At 37.0% G+C, this 26606-nt stretch overlaps 1 protein-coding gene across 7 annotated transcripts in view; it reads right to left on the bottom strand.

Moving 5' to 3' along the window:
• Positions 1-26606, bottom strand: part of ZBBX (zinc finger B-box domain containing) — a 125410-nt gene that overhangs the window by 2444 nt on the left and 96360 nt on the right. For 6 of the 7 annotated variants that reach the window (XM_061416798.1, XM_061416807.1, XM_061416823.1 and 3 more), the window contains 4 exons: positions 21970-22277; positions 18001-18154; positions 17146-17262; positions 9534-9791 (listed from right to left, as the gene is read on the bottom strand). In XM_061416798.1, coding sequence (XP_061272782.1) covers positions 9534-9791; positions 17146-17262; positions 18001-18154; positions 21970-22277 — 837 coding nt within the window. The remainder of the gene's footprint in view (positions 1-9533; positions 9792-17145; positions 17263-18000; positions 18155-21969; positions 22278-26606) is intronic. The other variant, XM_061416816.1, reaches the window with a different exon arrangement.

Below are 26606 nucleotides of genomic sequence, written 5' to 3'. Positions count from 1 at the left end.
ATGTGGTCTCAAAGGAGTTGGACACGACTTAGCAACTAAACAGCAGTCTGACTTCTTTTGCCTAGCCACATTGATTTTTAACATACACTATACTTAAGTGACAAATGCTCTGAAAATTTACAAAGTTCCAAGGAAATACAAGCAATCTTTTTTAAACTTACAATATTGTGCAACTCCTCAACTTGCCTGAATGTTAAACATTTTATTATATCTTTTTGTCTTCTAAGAAATAAAAGGTTTGCCCCCACACAGTCTCAGGCAAAGGTTAGTTTTGGAAAAGCTACTCTTTCTTTTAGACTGCCTTGCTTTATTTGGGTAGATAATAAGCATGTGTATATGAAAGGGGAAAAGCCTTAAATCTTCTTTTTCCTGAAGTTGGCCTGTGATTCAGCCTTCTGCTGCTGCTGCTAAGTTGTTTCAGTCGTGTCCAACTCTATGCGACCCCAGAGACGGCAGCCCACCAGACTCCTCCATCCCTAGGATTCTCCAGGCAAGAACACTGGAGTGGGTTGCCATTTTCTTCTCCAATGCATGAAAGTGAAAACTGAAAGTGAAGATGCTTAGTTGTGTCCAACTCTTAGTGACCCCATGGACCGCAGCCTACCAGGCTCCTCCTGCCATGGGATTTTCCAGGCAAGAGTACTGGAGTGGGGTGCCATTGCCTTCTCCCAATTCAGCCTGAGTAAGGACAGGTAGTTCAAGTTCAATAAGCAAATGTGTAAGCAATACCTTCCTTACATGAACTACCAAAATATCAAGTATAGAAGTAAATATGATTACTACATTAGACATAATGTTGTCAGAGACATCTAACTTCTACATGAGGTTATGCTATGGTGACTTTTAAAACTATAAAAATTACTGGCTGTTATTCCTGGTGTTACCCAGGTGGTGTGAGTGGGAAAGAACCCACCTGCCAATGCAGGAGATGTAAGAGAGGGGAGTTCAATCCCAAGGTGGGGAATATCTCCTAGAGGAGGGCATGGCAACCCACTCCAGTACTCTTGCCTGGAGAAACCTTTGGACAGAAGAGCCTGGCCAGCTACGGTCCACAGAGTCTCAAAGAGTCAGACTTAGCACGCATTCCTCCCTTCACTTTAATGAAAGTGACAGGATCAGAAGGACCAAACACCAGACTGCATGTATTAAATCCCTGACTGAAGATAATCGGGGGTGGTTAGTATTAACTTGAAGTTTGTGAGCAAGCAGAGATTCCCCTATAAAAATGAACTAAGAATATCCTTCCTGCAAGATAACTAAGATCATGGCATCTGGTCCCATCACTTCATGGCAAATAGATAGGGAAACAGTAGGAACAGTAACAGACTCTATTTTCTTGGGCTTCAAAATCACATGACTGCAGCCATGAAATAAAAAGACGCTTACTCCTTGGAAGAAAAGTTATGACAAACCTAGATAGCATATTAAAAAGCAGAGACATTATTTTGTCAACAAAGGTCTGTCTAGTCAAAGCTATGGTTTTTCCAGTAGTCATGTATGGATGTGAGAGTTGGACTATAAAGAAAGCTGAGCACCGAAGAATTGCTGCTTTCGAACTGTGGTGTCGGAAAACACTCTTGAGAGTCCCTTGGACTGCAAGGAGATCCAACCAGTCCATCCTAAAGGAAGCCAGTCCTGGAAGGACTGATGCTGAAGCTGAAACTCCAATACTCTGGCCACCTGATGCGAAGAACTAACTCATTTGAAAAGACCCTGATGATGGGAAAGATTGAAGGCAGAGGAGAAGGAGACCACATAGGATGAGATGATTGGATGGCATCACCAACTCAATGGACATGAGTTTGAGTGAGCTCTGGGAGTTGGCGATGGACAGGGAGACCTGGAGTGCTGCAGTCCATGGGGTCGCAAAGAGTTGGACACTACTGAGCGACTGAACTGAAGATAGACATCCATACATTTACAACTGTAAGTGTCCTTCAAAGTCCAGAACATTCACAATGACAATACATGGAGAAATCCTGCAGGCTGAAGGTTGAGGCTTCTGCTCCCACCACCCCAAAGCAAGCAAGACAGCTTTCATTGGTCTCGTTTATGTTTGGGAATTCTCTATAAGATTACTTCTGAGAAAAACAAAAGATTCCTTAGTGAAAATTTTTGTCCCATCCCACTTATTGGAGATTAAGAAATTGAGGGCCCACTAGGGACTGATAACTTGTTCACACAGCTACAAGTAGAAGACCTGGAACTCAACCTAAGCTCTTTCAGCTCACCACAGTCATAAATCACTATGTTCCAGAATCTAATTATTTAGCATTAGGCTATTATCTTCTCCACAAGGTGGTGTTCCCCCCCACCCCACCCCACAAGGTGAATAAAACAGGTATACAAGATCCTTTTACATACCACATGAAAAAGAATGTTACCTGTGGGAAAGTAGTCAGCTCAGGATTTGGAACTGGTAGAACCACAGTGCTAACCCAATAGTGATGCTTAGATCTAAGGAATCCCACCAGGAGAGGTTAGTGTTTCAAGTCTCTATTAGTCTTTCAAGTCCTAACTGAATGAATACTGAGCTAATTCAAATTATACAAACAGAATGGGACTATTTTTGTATAATTATTCAGTCTCAAAATTTTATTTCAGAATTAGTAGGAAGAGTTATTTAATTTCAGTTAACAGGAGCAGAGGTGACATCACTTGACTTTCAAGGCAGAAAAAAATAAAACTTTAACAAAAACCCTACTGCAGGTTAGTGTTAAAACCTAAAAGGTCAACCATACAAAAACCCAAGTGTTCTGATTTTTCTCATATGGGACCAGGGAAGATTGCATTGATATTTCCATTGGAGATTTTACTTTATAACTGTCAAACCAGCTGATTGTTGAGAGTGGATTGAAGTTAAATCTTTCCTATCCCTGGAATAAATGGGATATGTGTATGTTCTTTGATCACTGAAGAATCTCTTAAATGCAATAATAAAGAATGGCAAAGAGGGAACATTGACTATATACAAAGTTCCACAGTGTATTTCTAAAACTCGGGTCACTTAAACTTTATTCTACAGGGAAATAAACACACATGAATAAAGAAATGAAGTAAAGAGGAAAGGAAGGACCAAATGACAGGTTAATCCCTTTCAAGGAACAGAAACAAAGTATACAGGCAATTTCCCAGTAAATAATTCACCACCAACAACAAAAACAAGCACCACTTCTAAAGGATTAGATACACATACAAAACACATCCCAATATTCGGGAGATATGACCATCAGGACCCTCCCCCTGTAACCTGTGAGCCCACGCCCAATCCACCAGCCTGTTTCCCCTCCTCCACTGTCTTGCCTCATTTATCCTTCAACCCTTCTTTCCTTTGCCTTCACTCTGCCCAACACCCTCTGCCTCTCAAGTGATCACAGTAGTGATCTGAAGGAAAGATCTCAAATTATTTAAGTGGCACACAGGTCTGGTGGTCAGACAAAGGAACGTGGGGCAGATCTGCCTGGGTTTGTGCATGGGTGCCTCTGGGCACCCAGGGGAGGCAGTCGCTGCACCATCCAGAGTCTCAGTTACTATAGCCACACAGGGGAGACCAAAAAGTATCACTTCCTCACCCATCTACCAACAGGACAGCTATGAAGATCAAATGGAGCAACAGTTCATATAAGAACAAACAGTGATTATTACGACTCATTGAATGGCTTCATATTCCCACATCAGAATGTTTTTAATATGTTGACTTTCACTTTTATATGTCACCCAATTTTTTTTCCTAAAATTCCAAGATACTCTAAAGCAAAAAAAAAATTGCCATTCTAATTCAATTTCACCTGACTGTCTTTACAAGGGTTATCTAGTTAATTAGCTGACTATAATTCTGACTAGCCATTTTACAGTTTAATATCTTACTTGATGGTCAACCTTCTAATTACTCAGGAAACCACTGCCTCACTATTTTACTTCATACTGTAGTTTGTACTAGTATCAGGTAGATTTTTATTCTTTCTTATTTAAGAAAAAGTTCTCTGCCTTTAATTACTCAGCTGAGTACCTGCAGACTCGTACAAGCATAGGATTGCCAAAGGAATTTAAGGACCACAAAAACTCAAACAACAAGTAAGAATGAGTTTAAAACAAATAAGGCTTTTCTTTTTGGCTGCATAGTGTGGCATGTGGGATTTCAGTTCCTTGAGCAAGGACTGAAGCTGTGCCCCCTGCACTGGGAACATAGTCTTAGCCACTGAACCACCAGAGAAGGCCCCAAACAATAATTTTTAATCACTGAAGAAGTGAATGTTTTATTGCATTTGATTACTGATATTTTCTCATAATGCAAATCTTCTGATATTTCCAAATTATTCAGGCTATGCTGCTGCTGCTGCTGCTGCTGCTAAGTCGCTTCAGTCGTGCCCAACTCTGTGCGATCCCATAGACGGCAGCCCACCAGGCTCCTCCATCCCTGGGATTCTCCAGGCAAGAATACTGGAGTGGGTTGCCATTTCCTTCTCCAGTGCATGAAAATGAAAAGTGAAAGTGAAGTCGCTCAGTCGTGTCTGACTCTTCACGACCCCATGGACTGTAGCCCACCAGGGTCCTCCGTCCATGGGATTCTCCAGGCAAGAGTACTGGAGTGGGTTGCCATTGTCTTCTCCATTCAGGCTATAACAATATCCAAAAACTGACAAAAAATGCCTTGGTAATGGCTCAATGGTAAAGAATCCACTTGCAATGCAGAAGACACAGGAGATACAGGTTTGATACCTGGGTCTGGAAGGTCCCCTGGAAGAGGAAATGGCAACCACTCCAGTATTCTTGCCTGGAGAATACCATGGACAGAGGAGCCTGGCAGACCACAGTCCAAAGGGTCACAAAGGGTCGGACGTGACTGAGATACTAAAGCATAAGTAGAATTTAGTGTTATTTACAAAGGTACTTGTGGAGGAATAATTATACAGCATGAACTAGAGCTAACTATAATTCTCAAAGTGGCCCAGAAGAAAACATGGTTCTAGAATAGAAACAGAGTTTATATGCTTTTGACTAAAAGTTGGACTTGCCAAGAGCACCTTAGCTTACTATACGTCAAAAGCACTGCCCACTGGTTTCTTATATAATTTAACAATGTTTTCAGCACAGACTATGTGCTAAGCACTTCAATGGTAAAGTGTAGGTGTGTGTGTATGTGCAAAATTTTTATAAATATAGTATTTAATATATACTCAAATTCAATCACTGAACAATTTATGATAGGGCCTATTCTCATACTCATCTTTCATACATGGAAACTGATACAGAGAGAGATTAAGAAAGTATAATAATTTGTCTGTTGTCACAAAGCTGGGAATTCGTAGCTCCACATATCAGAGCCAAACCCCTGGCCCTACAGCCTGGCTCTCAACCACCCTGCTTTGCTGCTCTTTGTTTCCTGATTCAGCCTGCATACACACACACACATATCCTCAGCTCCCACTGGCCTGTCTCCTTATGAAATGACTCTATTGTCAGCTTCAGCAATTGGAGTCAAAGGAGAAACACTACTTAATGTAATTATTTCCTGTCCTCTTCTCCAGATTCTTTGGCAGGGCTCTTTTCCTAGAACTTGGAGGAAGTGGAGGTATCCTAGAGCTGACATAAAATTAGTCATAAGGTTTGTTGCTTACAAAAAAGGCAGCTTTCATGGGAATGCACACCCATTTACATTTGTATGAGTACAGTTGTGTAGCTGTATCTGTGTGAGACCAGACTTCATTGAGAGTTGTTTCAGAACTCACCATGAGTAGTGACATGTGGGTGGAATTTTTCTACCCATTGATGCTGAACAGAATATAAAAGACTGTGCAGAATCAATGAATTTTCTAGAATAAAGCCTGATTGCACCACCACAGCTGTCACCTCCCTGACTGTTGGGACAATTTAGCTGATGTGCAGTCCTCTTCTTTCCTCAGCTCCAGGTGAATGTCTCCAAAGTTGTGCATTCATCCAAGGCCAATCTTCCCAAATAGAAAGAGAGCCATTCTTCAGTGAACTGTGTGTAAGTGATTACATTCTGCTCCTGACCCATGAAAAAGCTCTGGTAGTTCACAGGCTAGGTAGTGTGTACTTGCTTTTAATGTATGAAAAGGTATGTGTTTGGGTGAAAATACTGGTGTGGGTGTATGAGGAAATGAGTGACAGGGGAAAGGTGAAGCACATAAGGAAAACCTGATAAACGAAATAAAAAAGCTGAGAGGTTAGAGACAAACAAGTATGTTTGTAAAGTATTTCATTTGTAAATAATGAAATTGACCAATTTACCAAATAAGACAACCTTCATCTTCTGATTAAAAATTGTATTACTATCCTTTTGATCTAGTTCAGATCTGATATGCTTCATTTTAGAATTAATTTTTTAAAGGTATTTTTATGTGACCCATTTTTTTAAAGCCTTTATTAAATTTGTTACAATATCATTTCTGGTTTTGTTTTGTTTTTTGGCCACTAGGCATGTTGGATCTTAGCTCCCCAGCCAGGATTGAACCCTCTACCCTCTGCATTGGAAGGCAAAGTTTTAACCACTGAACCTCCAGGGAAGTCCCTAGAAATGATTTTTGACATAAGAATTACCTCCAAGCATATTTATATTTGATTTTTAGTAAAGCAGAGTCAGGCAAGTGAGTGATAGGTAAAGATGAATCACAATTTCTTCTTCCCCAATCCCTAATGAAGTGAATAGGAAAGGGAGAAAAATTAAAAATAAAATAAAATCATAAATGGAACCAAAGGAAGAGATACAAATTCACATAAACCTTGACAAGGGACAACAAAGGAATAAACAGAAGGTTCATTAAGGTACAGCTGGGGGCCTACTCTGTCCACACCCTTTCTCCTTCCCACTCAGTGTGCACACAAACTAGTGACAGGAAAAGGAGAGGCATCTAAAGGGCTCACAAGTCTTACCAGTACCACAAGAAATTGGGAAAAGCAGTGGGTAAGGGGAAAGCAAGGAGAAAATGTTGAAAATATTTTTAAGCCCTGAACATCCACCATAATATCTTAGTGGAGGCAAGAAAATCACACACCCGCAGGTGTCCCAACAGAGACAAAACACACTTCAAATCAGGTCCAATGAAGTTTGGCATTCAATAAAATCCAGAAAAAGACAAGAGAGCCCAGATCCTCCAATAAAGGAAGCTGAACTCTTCAATCCTTCATCTATTCTCCCTGTGCCTTTGAGCCAGCGGGATACAGAAAAGAGTCAATAGCCAACTCACAAACAGTAGCTCCATAGAGAAGACTGACACATCTAGCACAAGCAGAGAGGAGAGAGTAGATTTTAGAGGAATGCAGTCTCACTGTATCAGAAAAGACAGAAGATATGAGCAAAGCCACTCACAACACATGTGAACAAGTAAGACGTGAGGAAATGACAGCAAACAAACTGGAATCCAAGAATCCACTGCACACAAAAAACGATTCCGTGAAAGAGCAATCTGGTAGATAACAGATCAAGACCCTATGAAAATTCCCTCATAAGTCCTTTGGTTACAGAATAAATAATAAGAATGACATTTTTAAAAAGAATAAAACTAACCTAAAAGATCAAACAGCAACATGTCAGACGTCAAAAAGGAAAAGCAAACTTGTTCCCGGATTGGACCTTGCACCAGAAAAAAACATGCTATAATGAACATCACTGAGACAATTTTAAAAAATTAGATATGTACTGAAGGTTAGAGAATTACAATGTATTAATGTTTAATTTCTTGATTTTGATCACTGTACTATGGTTACACAAGAAAAAGCTGTTGCTTGTAGGAAATACACTAAAATATATTTTTGGAAAAGGGGCATGAATCTTGTAACATTCTCTCAAATGGTTCAGAAAAAGAGTTGTATTTGTGTGTGTGTGTGTACATACATTCAAATGAGGTAAGACAAACAGGTCATGAAATGGGTGAAATGTATATGGAAGTTCCTTGTACTATTCTTGCATTCTTGCAGTTCTCTAAGTTTAAATTACATCAAAGTAAAAATTACAAAAAAAAAAGAATGCCTGTAAAGAGGTAATTTACTGGGTCAATCCATAAAGAATGGCCTATAACCAGCTGAAAATTGAAATGCTGATATAAGAGACAAACTTGAGATAATCACAGTAAATAAAAAGCAAAATAAAAGCAGCTTAAAACAGTTGAAGAAACATAAGTAAACATCGTAAAAAGATCCAACATAAACAAAACAGGTTTCTCAGCAGCAAAAAGCCAAATGGAACAGAATAGCAACTCAAATATATGACAGAAGAAAATTTCTCTGAAAACAAAGAGGAACTTCTGTGCTTTAAGAAATGCTGAATTACTGATACTGAAATACAATCCTGGTCCAATAATTTCAAATATTAAGAAAAAAATTCTCCAAATATCCAATCAAGAAAGAAGAATGTCACATGCAAAAGAGAGTGAAGTAAAAATGAGAAACCTTGAACTACTTTACAGCAGAATTCAGATCCAGGAAAGGATGAATCAGTGCGTACAAAGTTTAAGAGAAAAATGACCCAAGGAGATTTTATTGTTGTTTAATCGCTCAGTCATGTCCAACTCTTTTGTGACCCCATGGACTGTAGCCTGTCAGGCCCCTCTGTCCTTGGGATTTCCCAGGCAAGAAACTGGAATGGGTTGCCATTTCCTTCTCCAAGGGATCTTCCTGACCCAAGGATCAAACCCATGTCTCTTGATTGGCAGGCAGATTCTTTACCACTGAGCCACCTGGGAAGCCCAGACACAAGGAGAATACCCACAGTCAATTTGCCATTCAAATACAAAGGTAGCAGGCATTCTCCAACATGACAGGATTCAGTTAATAGAGCTACCGCAAGCTCTACCAGTGGGAAAAAAAATTGACAATTAAATTCAACCAAACAAAAGTTAAATGGAGAAACTGTGCCAAAGTACTAACTAGCACATTATCCAGGGACGGAAGACAATGGAGAAATGCCTACTAAGTGCAGAGGGAAAAAAATTGCTAAATTAATCTAACTTGCCAAGGGACTCTAAAGATAAAACAGACAAGAATGCCACAATCAAAACTTCTAGAAATGAATGAAAATAAAAGGCTCAAAATTGGGACATCTTAGTAAAAACGCAGAATCTTGCATCCCACCCCAGACATACACCTGCATTACAACAACACCCCTGGGGGATTTATGTACACACTGAAACTTGAGAAATACTGCTTCAAAAGATCAGATGGAATAGCTCTTGTCTCCAACAATATTGGGCAGTGGTTCTTATAAGAGATTAGTCACTCAGTGAGCTTGTAGGAAGGAGAAAAAAATTTTTTTTTCTGTCCACATGAAGGACCTTAAGACCACTTAACTGTGAATTATATGAGCTAAGGGGATAATCTCTGATATGGCTGGGCACACACAAGTTCTATAACATTTTCAGGGTGACATCAGAGGATAGTCAAGAAAACAAACACAAAGGTTGATGGTTTAAAGAGGAAAAGGGAAAAGTTTGTTTGCTTGGAGCATGACATGGAGAATCAGGCAGAAGGCAAAGTAAATACTGTTTATGGTGAAAAAAAAAAAAAAATAGCATTACCTGCAAGATTTCTCAGCTCATTTAATTCTTTTTCCAAACTGTCTAAGGTCTGCTGATCATCAGTGTCATCTAAGAAAGGCTCATCATGGTCAGTATCATCAATATATTCAATTTCTGAAATTTCAGAAGCAGCTTTAGAGAGTGACTGAGCAACTGCACTTCTTGACCGGGGATGAGAAGAAGAAAAGCAGCTGGAACGTCTTTTCACAGAGTTGGAAAGTGGTAAATTTGCTGTTGAAGGTCTCTGTGATATCTGGCCTAAAATAAAAAATAAATTAATCAACCATTTCTAAAATTCTGAATGAAAGCTTTAAAAGATACAGAATACTAGCCTCCTGAACTCAGTTAAATTCATGCAACAGAATTTATGAGAAAATGAACTTTAGATTATCACGTATTTTGCTTTACTTCCATTTGTGAATCCTAAATTACCTTCTTTGTGTTATAAAGAACACTTTGGGTTATTCTTCCCTCATTTTGTCTACATTCAGAGAAAGGTAAGCTAATTTCAATATTAAGTAAAACAAAAATCTGTAAGCCCAGTCAATTCCAGAACAATTCAACATACCAATCTTATCATCTACTCCATGGCCAACCACTGTGCTGTGTTTCTTAAATTCTAGGACAATATTGCACTGTGCCTTGTAAGAGAAAAAACCCCACAGGATAAACATGTACCACTTCCTAATGATCCCATTTTATTTGATGGTGTGTACATTCATCTATTAAAGCAGATATGGAAACAAAATAGACCAGTATGCAAAATCTTTTGGAAAAACAAAGGATTTAAAGAAAACTGAAAGTACATTTCTAATTTTCCTAAATATGAGTTCACTCTCAGCTGCTTTATAGGGCACTTCAGTGGAAAAATTCCAGAAGCAGAGATCTGAGTCAGGTTAGGACTTTGTTCCACCAGGGCAGTCACCATTTTGTCTTGATCTATTTCAAAGGCTGACTTAGTTGGTTTCTTCAATATGTGTGGTTCTTCCATAGTAGGAAAAAAAAATCCCTTCAAAATTTATACTAACAAAACATAACTATATATATCATTTGGTATTGCTCACAAGATTCTTTAATAAAGGCCAAGGGAATGACTGTGAAGAAAGCTGAGCGCCAAAGAATTGATGCTTTTGAACTGTGGTGTTGGAGAAGACTCTTGAGAGTCCCTTGGACTGCAAGGAGATCCAACCAGTCCATCCTAAAAGAGATCAGTCCTGGGTATTCTTTGGAAGGAATGATGCTAAAGCTGAAACTCCAGTACTTTGGCCACCTCATGCGAAGAGTTGACTCATTGGAAAAGACTCTGATGCTGGGAGGGATTAGGGGCAGGAGGAGAAGGGGACGACAGAGGATGAGATGGCTGGATGGCATCACCGACTCGATGGACATGAATTTGAGTGAATTCCTGGAGTTGGTGATGGACAGGGAGGCCTGGCGTGCTGAAATTCATGGGATCACAAGGAGTTGGACATGACTGAGCGACTGAACTGAACTGAAGGGAATATTAAAGGCACAAATTTATATATTCATAGCACAGGTGTATTTTTAATATAGTGAATCATTGTTTTGATTTAGATAAATACATGTATATTAAATATAAATAATTTATAAGATAATCTTGTATTCCCTTAATACAAATTGCCTTTGTGTAAAATGTTGGATTCTTTAAAGAAGTGCTATGGCCATTATCATTAAAATTATTATTTGACTGAATATATGTCATACAACATTATGCCCACTCTACTGACTTCTAGAAAAATGTAAAATTCAGAAGAGTGGCTACAGGCAACTGTTATGTAATAAACAGTCAATGATTACTGAGTTTGTCTTTTTTTTTAAGATCTACTTTGAAGGTAGCTAAGTACCCTAAGAAGAATCCTAATGCAGTATGTAATTATTTAAGCAATTAAATCTAACTAAGGTTAGTCCCAAAGGGTACCAATTTTAATACATGTCTTAGAAATCAAGTTTGAAAACAATTTTTGTTGAAATGAAATTGTAAATAAATTAAGAGTCTAATCTTTTTGCATCTATTTGCACTCAGATAATTGTAAAGAAAAACAACTAACAAAAATGTGCCTATGTATTTTTAAAAAAGTAAATATCCCTAAGATTTATTTTAATGACTAGAATTTGGAATTATTTTACTTGTAAGGAATCAATATTTTATTTAAAGCCATCAAGAATAACAAATCTGCCATTTTTATAAGTGAACCAGCAGTAGAAACAGTAATGGTAGAAGTATAGGAGAGAGAGTATATAATTAAGCTATAAACAGTAATACAGTAATTCAGCTATAAAAATAGAAACTTCTAGATCTATGGAGAAAACCACACCTTCTATCTTACTGTGCTACATCTCAATCACAATTTAAAGGAATTTAGATCTCGTTAAAATAAAACAAATGAAAGATGTTATTAAGAAGAACTGGACTTCTGCCAACACAGAGAAATATGAGATGAAAAAATTTTAACATAATATATATATGCCCTTCAGAAAATTCAGGAGATTACGAACATTTGCTGAACTCTTATAACAACATCTGGCTGCCACAGTATTAGAGGTTAAGATCTCAACTGAGAAAAAAAAGTACACAGCTGTGGGTCAGATATGCTTCAGTTCAGTTCAGTCGCTCAGTCGTGTCTGACTCTTTGTGACCCCATGAATCGCAGCACACCAGGCCTCCCTGTCCATCACCAACTCCTGGACTTCACCCAGACTCACATCCATCGAGTCAGTGATGCCATCCAGCCATCTCATCCTCTGTTGTCCCCTTCTCCTCCTGCCCCCAATCCCTCCCAGCATCAGAGTCTTTTTCAATGAGTCAACTCTTCGCATGAGGTGGCCAAAGTACTGGAGCTTCAGCTTTAGCATCATTCCTTCCAAAGAACACCCAGGACTGATCTCTTTTAGGATGGACTGGTTGGATCTCCTTGCAGTCCAAGGGACTCTCAAGAGTCTTCTCCAACACCACAGTTCAAAAGCATCAATTCTTCAGTGCTCAGCCTTCTTCAAAGTCCAACTCTCACATCCATACATGACCACAGGAAAAACCATAGCCTTGACTAGTCGGACCTTTGTTGGCAAAGTAATGTCTCTGCTTTTGAATATGCTATCTAGGTTGGTCATAACTTTCCTTCCAACGAGTAAGCGTCTTTTAATTTCATGGCTGCAATCACCATCTGCAGTATTTTGGAACCCCAAAAAATAAAGTCTGACACTGTTTCCACTGTTTCCCCATCTATCTCCCATGAAGTGATGGAACCGGATGCCATGATCTTTGTTTTCTGAATGTTGAGCTTTAAACCAACTTTTTCACTCTCCTCTTTCACTTTCATCAAGAGGCTTTTGAGTTCCTCTTCACTTTCTGCCATAAGGGTGGTGTCATCTGCATATCTGAGGTTATTGATATTTCTCCTGGCAATCTTGATTCCAGCTTGTGTTTCTTCCAGCCCAGTGTTTCTCATGATGTACTCTGCATATAAGTTAAATAAACAGGGTGACAATATACAGCCTTGACAAACTCCTTGTCCTATTTGGAACCAGTCTGTTGTTTCATGTCCAGTTCTGTTGCTTCCTGACCTGCATACAAATTTCTCAAGAGGCAGGTCAGGTGGTCTGGTATTCCCATCTCTTTCAGAATTTTCCACAGTTTATTGTGATCCACACAGTCAAAGGCTTTGGCATAGTCAATAAAGCAGAAATAGATGTTTTTCTGGAACTCTCTTTCTTTTTCCATGATCCGGCCGATGTTGGCAATTTGATCTCTGGTTCCTCTGCCTTTTCTAAAACCAGCTTGAACATCAGGAAGTTCACGGTTCACATATTGCTGAAGCCTGGCTTGGAGAATTTTGAGCATTACTTTACTAGCGTGTGAGATGAGTGCAATTCTGCAGTAGTTTGAGCATTCTTTGGCATTGCCTTTCTTTTGGATTGGAAGGAAAACTGACCTTTTCCAGTCCTGTGGCCACTGCTGAGTTTTCCAGATTTGCTGGCATATTGAGTGCAGCACTTTCACAGCATCATCTTTCAGGATTTGAAATAGCTCAACTGGAATTCCATCACCTCCACTAGCTTTGTTCGTAGTGATGCTTTCTAAGGCCCACTTGATTTCACATTCCAGGATGTCTGGCTCTAGGTGAGTGATCACACCATCGTGATTATCTTGGTCATGTAGATCTTTTTTGTACAGTTCTTCTGTGTATTCTTGCCATCTCTTCTTAATATCTTCTGCTTCTGTTAGGTCCATACCATTTCTGTCCTTTATCAAACCCATCTACAGCAAAGAAAGAGACTATTTTTCTTACTCAAAAGTGTAATTTAATGCACATAAGCCATAGAAAGACAGAGAGGCTTCAGTTTGGTCCTGGTTTTATTTATTTTGTTCATTTAGATGAATATGTCATTTCCTTTAATGTTTCCTATATAAGATTATTAATATTATTGTTAGGGTTAAGATTAGAGACATGGTTAAGACAGGCACAAATGAAAAATGCCATGAGTAAAGGGATCATCCTATATTTTTTTCTTTTTTATAAACCAAGTTTGTAGGTTATAAACATAATCTTTTGGAAGTAACCTTTTGGAAATAACTTACGCCATCACTGGCAATGTAAATAATATTTCCATAAATGTTTCAGGAGCACTTAGAAAATACATTTTCTAATGTATGAATTCTCAGTAATTTACACAGTGGAGCAAGAATATTATAAGACAAATATATTTTGTGACCTTTATCCAGGGGAAAATATATTGAGTCCTCTTGTCAGAATGTTATTTACTATTGAAACACTCTGCAAAAAGCAGGTTATTCTGCTTATATTTCATCCAATTCTAATGTTTTATTTAGAACAGTAATAATTACTATTGTATTAAAGTCTATTCAGTGAGTGATTAATATTTTTTATATCTTTATTGACATTCTTATACCCATTAAGATAACCCAAACCACTATTTTACATTATCATCCCAATATTTTGCTGGTCTTATTAGTAATTATAGCATATTATTCTTGAACTAATGCCAAGGACAATTTCTTTTGTTATATTTATAGTATAACTGTGATCAGGGTTAATCTATAATTTCCTCAGATTACAGAGAGAGGAAGCTGGGGTGGGGGAACATAGGTTTGGCAGTGGGTGGGCAGAATCAATGGACTTGCTGCAAAACATACATGTATTTCATAGCTATCATGTTTTTACATTCACAAATTTAAAGTCTTACAGAAAGAGTAATTCATTTATATACTGGCACCAACTCAGAATATAAGATTTCCGTTACTAGTGGCATAGTCAGGAAATTTTCATTTTTATTTCAGGTCACTATCTCTATAGTTATCTCCTTCTACCTCTAACTGGGAAGTCTTAACAATTCTTTAAGATTTGGCTGAAATCTCACCTACCATCTAAAATCATGCATACAGATAGGTTTCAATGGCAAAGCAATTATTTTACCACTTCCATTCCTAAAAACTGCACATGCATCAACCTCTATTATAACTGATCATATGTACTATTATTAGCTACCTATCAGTCTCCAGAAGCATGTTATTCATGTTTTTTATAGACCTTTTATTACATATGGTATAATTTATGTATTTACAAGACTATGGTTTTTCTAGTAGTCATGTATAGATGTGAGAGTTGGACCAAAAAGAAGGCTGAGTGTCAAAGAATTGATGCTTTCGAATTCTCCAAGTTCGAAGTCTTTGAACTCTCTCGAAGACTCGAGAGTCCCTTGGACTGCAAGGAGATCCAACCAGTCAATCCTAAAGGAAATCAGTTCTGAATATTCATTGGAAGGACTGAAGCTGAAGCTCCAATGCGGCCACCCAATGCAAAGAGAAGACTCATTGGAAAAGACTCTGATGCTGGAAAGGATTGAAGGCAACAGGAGAAGAGGGCAACAGAGGATGAGATGGTTGGACATGAGTTTGAGCAAACTCTGGGAAATAGTGAAGGACAGGGGAGCCTGGCGTGCTACAGACTGCGGGGCGGCAAAGAGTCAGATGCGATGTAGTGACTGACTATGTCAGTCAACATAGTCAACATATCTATACAGCAGTTTTCTCAAAGTATGATTTTTGGACTATACGTTGGCATGAAGTGGAATCATTGATAAAATAAATGCAAATCCCTGAACCTTATCTCAGCTTAACGACCCAAAATTTCTAACGGTAAGATCTAGGAATGCCACATCAGTTTCCCAGGTGATTACACTCACACTGACATTTGAGAGCCTCTGAACTGGACTGTAAGCTCTCAGGCTTCTGGGAAGGTGGCTTATTTTATATCACCATGCCTCAAGGAGGTGCTCCTTCTAATGTTTTTTATAGCAAATTATTGACTTCAACAGATCACGGCAAATGGATACTTCAAGGCATTTGGCTACTTACTTATAAAGATTTGCCCAAGTAACAAATTCTCATGGCATACATGAGAATTTGTTTTTATCAATCTATGGTGACTTTAAAAAGTTCCTTTGACTGCCTAAGAAGGAAGCAGCCAGGATTTTCAAAGCTGCCCCAGCCTTTGATATATCTAATTATAGAGCCAAAAAAAAATTTATCATACATGAATGGATTTTCCACTAAAAAAAAAAAAAAAACTATTAAAATCTGACAGTTTCTCAACATAAATGCATATGGAAAGAATCTAAGCTGGCCAAGTTGTTTTAATCATAGGATTTAAGGCAAGAGAGAAATATAAATCTTACATATATGGACAAATCATACGTAATTAAATTTCTGGCTTGAAGTTGGCCTTCGGATGAAGTCAAACAGTCCCCTCTGTCAAATGTTTCTCCTGAATCATGAGCTCCCAAGATCAAGGAACATGACTCAGGCAACTCTTTTCCCCAGGATCCAGCATAGTGTCGTCATACTCACCGTGCATATTGAATTGTCTTAATTCATTAGTCATCAACTGCAACTTCATATGAAATTGAGCACAAAGCAAACCTACTTTATCAGGTACTTTCAGATAACAATAATCAGTAACACTACTGATTTTAATGATGTTAAAGTTCTCTGCATGCACTTACTAGAAAAATACTGCAATGACCATTCAATATGTTAAAAGTTATCGTATAGAAAATCTCAAAATTATTTTGGCTAGAAAATAGAATTAATAGACTGAAATCAAGATTTCAGGGCCAACATATTAAGCATTAGATTTAAACCAGCAGTGTCTTAACCACAGCAGCAAACAGCAATCTCATGGCTTTGTGTGATCATAATTTGAATCAAGTAGAGGAGGAAACAAAATCTAGTATAAATATACTGTTTCTTGAAAGTGTAATGAAACTCAGTGTGTATTTTATAAGGGTTGTTCAAAATATATATGCCTTATCCTGAGCTACATTTTAAAAACATCATTCTCTAGTACATTGTGGCAGAAAATAGCTAAGACTGTAAAATTTATGTTTTTGAGAGGAGTAATGACTATTCTTGGTTTTTTGGCTTTGGAAGCAAAGTCCAGGACAGTTTAAATGAATAAGTTTAAATTAAATAACTGACAAAATTAATCTTCAGGCGCCTAGTAAAGTACTAAGAGATAAACTAATAAACATACTGAGCTACAATATGGCACAGCAGCCTTACAGTCAATCTTACCAGTCTTTTGCTGTGTTCTCCTTGCTGATGTTTTCTGGGCAAACTTCAGAACACCTAAGGCAACTGTGTTATCAGCATATGCACTTACACTATGGTCTGGGATCCATTCTCTGTCTCCTAAAATGGTAAAATGATAAAATTACATAAAGTTGAAAAAGAAGAGACATTCAAGTTGTTGATTCATTATATATTGTCTTACTGGATAATATTTAGCTAAAGAGAAAACATTTATGACAGTGAGGTGTATATTATGAAAGATAAAAATCTCATAATTATACAATAAAAGTGAATTATAAACAGCAAGGAGGTTGCACAAATACACATGTACAAGTGTGAACAGAAATAAATATTTTTAAAAATATACATGCAATAGAACATAAAATATAATAGTATATATGTGAAAAAATATATTTGAATACATAAGAAATCTAAGACTGCACATGATACCAAGACCTGAGTTTTAAAGGAAATGATGGCTATGTCTGTGAATTTCCACAATCCTAATATTTTAAGATTTGCTTTTAAGATGGCATCTAAGAATTGTAACACTTAACAGTTAATCAAGTGATTTGAAGATGTACTATTAGTTGATTAAGGGTCACACTTCTAATATCTAAAAATAATCTCTCTCAGTCTCATTATAGCCATGTTTTCTGACAGTTGCCTTAAATATAAATATTAATATTTGGTAACTCTCATAGGGTCAATAATTTCAGCTATAAAATAAGAAAACAATTTCATTTGGTAAACAGAATTACTCAGTATTGCCTAAGATGTTGACAAACTGTTTTTTAAAACATGTCAGAAAGTTGTTAGCTCGGTCCACAGGCCATCTGATTTTATGTCTGAATTTACCTGCAATTGTAATCCTAGTATTGGAGGATCTGCATTCTAAGCTATGAGAAGGAAGTAAGTTGAGTCTTTCATTTTTATCAAAAACAAAGAATCTTTCAAGTCCTTGATATTGTTCAGTTATGGGCTTACTCCTGAGGGCTATTTCTTGTAACAACTAGGAAACAAAATATTCAACAAAATTAAGTTTATTTTATCTTATCCACACAAAGTAGCAAATCACTCATTGAGCACCCACTATGTATTTAGCATGGATTTTGCCCACATCAAGTTTAGGTTCTAGTTGTGGAGACAAATTGTTACACAACATTTATACAGAGTAAGCTTGGAAAAATGTATAAACCACAATTATGGTAATGATCTGAAAGTTGCCATTAAATCTAAGGAGGATTGAAATTCATTTAAAAGAAAAATTAAGTTTTATCTTTTCTTTCCTTATTTTCTTCCCTCAATGTCTTTGCACATAAATTACTCTGGAAAATAGAGTCTTTCTCGTATGCTATGCTTTTGATTAGTGTCTTTGACTATATGTAAAATAAATTCAAAGATGAAAGCAAAATACTGGATGGAAACAAATCTGATCTGATCTTGGTCACAGAGAAAATCCAAGTTAACAAAACATTCACTATGAAGAAAATATACAAGGGGAAACTGAGTCAAGAGTGAGCTAAGTGATTTGTGAACTTTATACAGCTAAAAAACTAGCAGACCTAGATTCTATATATAGATCTTGCTGATTTGAAGCCTAGGCTTCCCCTACTACTGTGTGAACTCTTATTTTGATATGCTTTCATCCTAGGGAAGAATATAAATGAGATTTATAAAGTACATGAAGTAAAGTGAAGTGAAGTGAAGTCGCTCAGTTGTGTCCGACTCTTTGCGACACCATGGACTGTAGCCTACCAGTCTTCTCAGTCTATGGGATTTTCCAGGCAAGAGTACTGGAGTGGGGTGCCATTTCCTTCTCCAGGGGATCTTCCCGACCCAGGGATCGAACCCCCGTCTCCCGCATTGCAGGCAGATGCTTTACCTTCTGAGCCACCTGGGAAGCCTATCAAGTACATGAATCTGGTAGAAAACATTAGAGATGTACCAGTGAGAAGGCTGTGCTGCTGTGCTGTGCTGTTATTAAGTTGTGTCCTATGCTTTGCAATCCCACAGACTGTAGCCTTCCAGGCTCCTCTGTCCATGCGATTTTCCCAGCAAGAATATTGGAGTGGGTTGCCACGGCCTCCTCCAGAGGATCTTCCGGACCCAGGAATTGAACCTGTGTTCCTGCATCTCCTGTATTGCAGGCGGACTCCACCACTAAGCAACTGGGGAAGCCCAGTGAGAGCTCTAGATAGGCTTAAAATGCCATTAGAGTCGCCATCAGCATATAACAGTTCTTTCATGTATCTAAATAATGCCCAAACGCAGTCTGTTTCAAGGTGCTAATCACACAGTTAAAATTATTATAACTCCATTCAAATGGATAAGTCATATAAATGATAAGCCATTACAAATTGAAGCTAGGGACCAATAGAGCACTTCCTTCAAAGGCAAGTCCAAGTCCCTACTCATGACATCTTCACCGGCTCTCCCAGACACTGATTGCCAATCCACAGAAGCCGTTCTGATGGAGCTCATATCTGGATCAGACATTTGAAAATATGGAAATTTTGTTTAAAGCTTAGGTTAACAGAGAACAATGAGAGTGAATTTGTTTGTTTGCCCAATCTCATCTAGTTAACAACTGGTAGTTCCACATTTAAAACCAAGAGGTCCTGATTAGTTCATACTCTTCCTTGCACGTGTCTCCACCTCACTGCTGCTGCTCTGCAACTAACTACAATTCCATACTTTTATGAAGAACTCAGTTTCTGGAGACTGAAGTGCTAAATGTACTGTCTCAAACTCTGAAGGAATGCCACTGCTAAAATCTGCCCCTACTGCTCACTAATGAATTTTCTACAGGATCACAGCAGATTTCTAAACAGTTTCCGCTCAGGGAATTGTTTCTCCTAGGGCCGGGGGAAAGTAAAAAGTTCATGCGTAGTCATTTGGGATGAAAGTAAAGTAGATTCTACAACTAAGTGTAAAGCATTGTGCTCTATGATGCAATCATTTACCACTTTTCTTTTTACAACAGTAGTATAAGGGATCAAAATTAGTAGTAGTTTTTTAACATTTCAATTTTAATAATGAAATGTTTTCTATAGATGTGTACAACAGATAATATAACTTTATCACACAATAGTAGTAATTTAAAAGACTTGCTTCCGGTATCTATACTACAGTATATATGTTAGTCTTTATATGTAACATTAATTGCTGTTGTTGTTCAGTCACTAAGTAGTGTTTGACTCTTTGTGACCCCGGGGACTACAGCATGCCAGGCTTCCCTGTCCTTCACCATCTCCTGATATCTGCTCAAATTCATGTCCATTGAGTCAGGGATGTCATCTAACCATCTTATCCTCTGCCACCTCCCTTCTCCTTTTGCCTTCAATGAATTAATTGTATTATTGTGTTGAAGTTGACATACACTATTACAATGTAAGTTATTTACTATAATTACATCTGAGTGTATCCAAAATTCCTCTGGATAACACAGCACACAGTGTGTGTGTCACTTAGCTCTAGGCACGATGCCCTTTGGAAACTGGAAAATCAGAGTTCTTATTTGTTCTATTTGCTGAAATTCATTCCATGATCAATTGTTTTCTTTGTTGGAAAGGGGAGAAGTTCAGCTGAAGTGGAGGTTGATTTGGGGGAATCTATTATTAGCTAAGAGTCAGACACGACTGAGAGACTGAACTGAACCGAACTGAACTGATTATTGGCTAAATTGTGGGAATGTCTTTCTACCAGGGGCTGAGGTTTACTTTTGTCAGATATATCAGGGCATCAGTAGACACAGGTCAACATCAGTGTTGCAGATTCCAACATTTCTTACTTGGAACTTTCAGATTCCAAGAAATGTACAGTCAAACTCTAAACTGAAACTAGATGAAAGCCTAAGATTTCCATTTTTCAGATAAGGTATTTATTGACTTAGGCCTGATCCCCTGCAGAAAGTAGTTTCCTTTCATCCTGTACCTGTGAGTATGTCTCCTTGTGTATTCCTTCAGAGACAGAGCAGACTTCTAGGGATCTAAGGTTTCTGCAGAGGTCTCAGTTCTAATTTCTCACTTTGAAAAGGAACAAGGCCTATCACTAAGTAGGTATAGAAATTCAATCCCCTGAGCAGAAGTAGCAGCAGCTCAATACTCATTCTGTAACTCTTTGATCCTATCTTCAGTTTAAGTACCATGGCAATTCATTGCAAATGACTTTAAAATCTTGTTAAAATATTTGACTTGCCCAGTTTCCAAAGAATTTAACATTTAATTTGTCCAAATTTTAAATAACTTATTAATAATTATAATCACTTAAGATTTTAGTACATAGAACAGAGATTCAAATATAGTTTTTAAATTTGGCAGTAATTCAATAATGAACTACTTTATCTTTTTCCTCTAAGAAGAAACAAAACTATATCCTATTTCTTTATTAGCTATATTCCTGAAGAATTACCTTTTAAATATTATGTTTACATTAAGCCACAAAACTAGTTTTATCTACAAAACTGCAATTTTTTTTTTCATTTTAACCAGTGACTATAGAGTAGAAAGCTAGAGAGGATTTATTATACTAAATTATTCCTAATAATGAATTTCATTTAGGAAAGTAACAGCACTCGTACTATGGTGCATGAGGTGGGCCTTAAATTATTTGTCATAGAAAGTCATTTGTTATAATGGCATTTACCGTATTAGAATTTCTTCTGTAAATCATTTACATTCTTTCCCATACGAGTTACTCTTCGACTACAAGGTTGTACATTTTAAATTCAATAGGAAGTAACATTTAAGAATATTCTGTGTCAATATAAATTTTTTATGATGATAATTATAAAATTTTAATACAATAAAGATAATAGATATTTACCAGTGGTGACTCTGTAGTTTTAGAATCTTCAAAGTTTGGCCTCTCATGCAGGTTGCTGAATTCCAAGGATTTCTTGTCCTCTTCAGATAATTTCTCCTTAATGCAGAGCTTTTCTAAATCTGTACTTGGCAAAGAATCCTTGCTCTGAAGAGGTATGTGCGAATCTTCATGCTTTTTATTACTTTCTATATCTATGCTTTCCTCTTTCAAATTTCTCTCAAAAAAAATGTTTTCCTCTAATTTTTCAATAGCAGGAGAGTATGTGTCAGGATCCACAAAGGTATCAAAATCTGCGTGTGAAGTTCCTGCTGTTGAAAACACATATTTACAAAAGTTAAGTAAATAATTATAAATAAATAAATGGATTAAACTGTTCACCAACACTTCTGTGGTATAAATATTTATCATTAAACACTATTTTTAAAATCAATTTTCTTTACTGAGTCCTCACTTTTAAAGACTTTTATACAGCTTATGCTCATAAATGACAATCCTAATTTACCTATATATTCAGACTTAAATGATTTAGACAAACGGAGGGAGACAAGGTTTTACTTTATGATGCAATCTTGAAATTGACACAAGTTTCCATTTCAGCCTGAGGTTCAATTTCTACTTTTCTACCCTCTGTCCCACTCAAGTTTTATATCAATAATTTATGAGAGACAATGCAGAGAAAACCTTACTTTCCACATTTTACCTCTTTTGCTTAGCATAAGTAGTGATGAGGAGAGGACCATGGGAAGTCTGCCAGATGAAAGAACTGCAGCAGTTAGGGGCAAAGAGAATGTTTGTGCCGAGACACCTGCCTCTGGAAAGCTACAAGATGAGCTAGATTATATTAATCACCCACCTCATTATGTCTGCTTTAAATAAATCATTTGGGGTAGATCACTGGTTTTCAACCTGGATGCACAATGGAGTTGTCTGAAGTTACTCTTTAAAACTGTCAGTGTATGGGCCTGACCCCAAACCAATTAAATCAAACACTGACTGTAGGAATCAAACATTTTGCTTGTTTGTTTCTTTCCCCCTCTCCCCCACCAAGTTCTCCAGGTGATTATAATGTGAAACTAGGATTATGAAACTTTAGTCTAGATTTTCTTAAGAATAAAATTCTTTAAAAAAAAAATTTACACCATATTGCTTTCATTACCACATACACATATTTATCCAAACTAAATATAGCTTCCTTTGATTAGCCCATATTCTCTTTCCAATATGCATATCTTATCTGTATAAATAGACTGTGTAAAATAGTAGAAGCTATAAACTAAAATAGTCTTCCATGAAATAAACTCTGTCTTACAGCCCATTGCTGCAATCAAATGTTTATATAACTCAGCAATTGCACATACTATTTAGAACTTACATTTTCAATTATCACCTCTAAATTGCATAAGTACTGTGAGAAATGTAATAAGTTGTATGTCAGAAAAATATTTTATAGAAAACCTTTATGAAACCTATTCAATGTAATAAAACTTTTATGAAAATGCTGTACTTTCCTAATAAGCTTGAAAATAAATTATCTGAATCTAGGTTTTTTTCTTTTTTTGTGTGTGGAAGGAGATGTCATTTCCTAAGTGTAAATGTCTACAACTAACCTCTACAGTATTTTTGCTAGATTGTAAAATTCCATTATAGGGATTTATTGCTGCTGGAAAAGTGAGAACACAACATTTTAATAATGCATACTATGTGATACAGAAAGTACAGATATGATTTAATTTAGTCTATTCGTTAGAAGTCCTGTTAAGTCATAAAAAATAGTTGTCTGGGTTCAACATTCAAAAATCAATTATTCTAACCTGTCATATCAAGAGGCTAAAGAAGAAAAATCAGAGGATCATATCAACAGATGCAGAAAAAGCATTTAACAAAATCCAACACTCATTCATGATAAAAATCCTTAGCAAACTAAAAATAAAGGGAAACTTTCTCAACTTAATAAAGACTACCTACAAAAAAAACTACAGTTAACAAAATACTTAATAATAACACCAATACAGTATACTAACACATATATATGGAATTTAGAAAGATGCCAACAGTGACCCTGTGTGCGAGACAGCAAAAGAGACACTGATGTATGGAACAGTCTTATGGACTCTGTTGCAGAGGGAGAGGGTGGGAAGATTTTGGAGAATGGCATTGAAACATGTAGAATATCATGTATGAAACGAGTTGCCAGTCCAGGTTCGATGCATGATACTGGATGCTTGGGGCTAGTGCACTGGGACGACCCAGGGGGATGGTATGGGGAGGGGGAGGGAGGAGGGTTCAGGATGGGGAACACATTTGTGCCTGTGGCAGATTCATTTTGATATTTGGCAAAACTAATACAATTTGTAAAGTTTAAAAATAAAATAAAATTTAAATAAATAAATAAAAATAAGAGTTTAAAAAAAAAGAAAATGAATCAATAGTTTTCATGTAAAGCAAAATTTTCTTCCCTGGACTCCTAAAACAATTCTTTTAATGTAATTTATGTAAAATTACCTATGAGGAAATCATTGGTCTCTGGTATTTTCTGTGTCCTATTGTGTTCTTATTGTAGTTAAATTATATTAAATTGGATTTCAGTTTCTTGCAAAAAAAAACAAAAAACAAAAAACTTTATCTCAAATATCAGGAACAAAACAAAGATCTCCATTCTTACCACTCCTTTTCAACACTGTACTGGAAGTCATAGCTAATTCAATAAGATAAGAAAAGGAAATAAAAGGTATGCAGACCGAAAAGGAAGACATAAACCTGATTTTGTTCATAGATTACAAGAATGTCTAGGTACAAAATCCAAAAGAACTAACAACAACAACAAAAAAACTCCTGGAATTAATAAGTGCTTATTGCAAGGTTGAAGATACAAGTTGAGCTTACAAAAGGCATTTGCTTTCCTACACACTAACATGAACAAGTGAAATTAAAAATTAATAACACAGTACCATTTACATTAGCACATGAAATTGAAATATTCAGGTATAAATCTAAAAAAAAAATACAAAAAAGACCTATATAAGGAAAACTGGATAAAAAAAATAAACTGGATGAAAGAAATACAAAAAATTAAATAAGTATTTTTTTCACACTAGTTCACATTCATAGATAAGAAGACTCAATTTGTCAAGATGTCACTTCTTCCCAATTTCATCTACGGATTCAATATAATCCCAATCAAAGTCGCAACAAGCTATTTGTATATATTGACAAATTGGTTTTAAAGTTTATATGCAGAGGCAAAAGACCCAGAACAGGCAACAAAATATAGGAAAAGAACAAAGTCAAAGGACTGACACTACACAACTGAAAAAATTATCATACAGTTATACTAAGCAAGGGGTTTCACTAGTGACTCAGTGGTAAAAAATCTGCCTGCCAATGCAGGAGATGCAGGTTTGATATCTGGATCAGGATGATACTCCGGAAAGGAAATGGCAACCCACTAAAGTATTCTTGCCTGGGAAATCCCATGCACAGAGGAGCCTGGCAGGCTACAGTCCATGGGGTTAAAAAAGAGTCAGACACGACTTAGCAAATAAACAACACAGTAATCAAGACAAAGTGATACGAGCAAAAGTATAAAAACAGATTAGTGGAATGAAAAGGAGAATCCATAAATAGATCCACATAAATATAATCAACTGATCTTTAACAAAAGAGTAAAGGCAGTACAATGGAGAAAAGATAGTCTTTCCAACAAGTGGTGTTGGAACATGTGAATATGCATATGCCCCAAAATAAATCCAGACACAGACCATACTCTTCATAAAAGTTAACACAAAGGAATAATAAAACTAGGCAATGGCACCCCACTCCAGAATTCTTGTCTGGAAAATCCCGTGGACGGAGGAGCCTGGTGGGCTGCAGTCCATGGGGTCGCTAAGAGTCGGATAGGACTGAGTGACTTCACTTTCACTTTTCACTTTCATGCATCGGAGAAGGAAATGGCAACCCACTCCAGTGTTCTTGCCTGGAGAATCCCAGGGACATGGGAGCCTGGTGGGCTGCTGTCTCTGGTGTCGCACAGAGTCGGACACGACTGAAGTGACTTAGCAGTAGCAGTAGCATTAGAATGCAAAACTATAACACTCCAAGGTGATAGGGGAAAATTCAGAAGATCTTGGTTATTCTAATGACATTTTAAGATACAACACAAAAGACAGGATGCACGAAGGAAATAATTTATAAGCTCAATTTCATTAAAATGAAATTTTTCTGTTCTATGAAAGATACTGCTATGAGAGTGAGGAGATAATCCACATATTTGGAGAAAGTTTTTGCAAAACACATACATAAAATACTGCAATCTAAAATATGCAAAAGAACTCTAAACTTTCAAAGTAAAAGAATAGACAATCCGATTAAAAAATGGGCCAAAAACCTTAAAAGATAACACAGATGACATATTTGGCAAATAAGCATATGAAAAGATGTTCAACAATATATGTCACTACAGAATTTCAAATTAAAATGAGATACCACTACACAGTTATTCAATTCAGTTCTGTTCAGTGGCTCAGTTGTGTCTGACTCTTTGTGACCCTATGGACTGTAGCATGCCAGGCCTCCCTGTCCATCAACAACTCCCAGAGTTTACTTAAACTCATGTCCAATAGGTCGGTGATACCATCCAA

Source organism: Bos javanicus, chromosome 1, assembly GCF_032452875.1.
Source record: "Bos javanicus breed banteng chromosome 1, ARS-OSU_banteng_1.0, whole genome shotgun sequence".
Classification (NCBI taxonomy): domain Eukaryota; kingdom Metazoa; phylum Chordata; class Mammalia; order Artiodactyla; family Bovidae; genus Bos; species Bos javanicus.
Note: the sequence above shows the minus strand (reverse complement) of the source record. Positions and strands in the feature narration are given on the sequence as shown.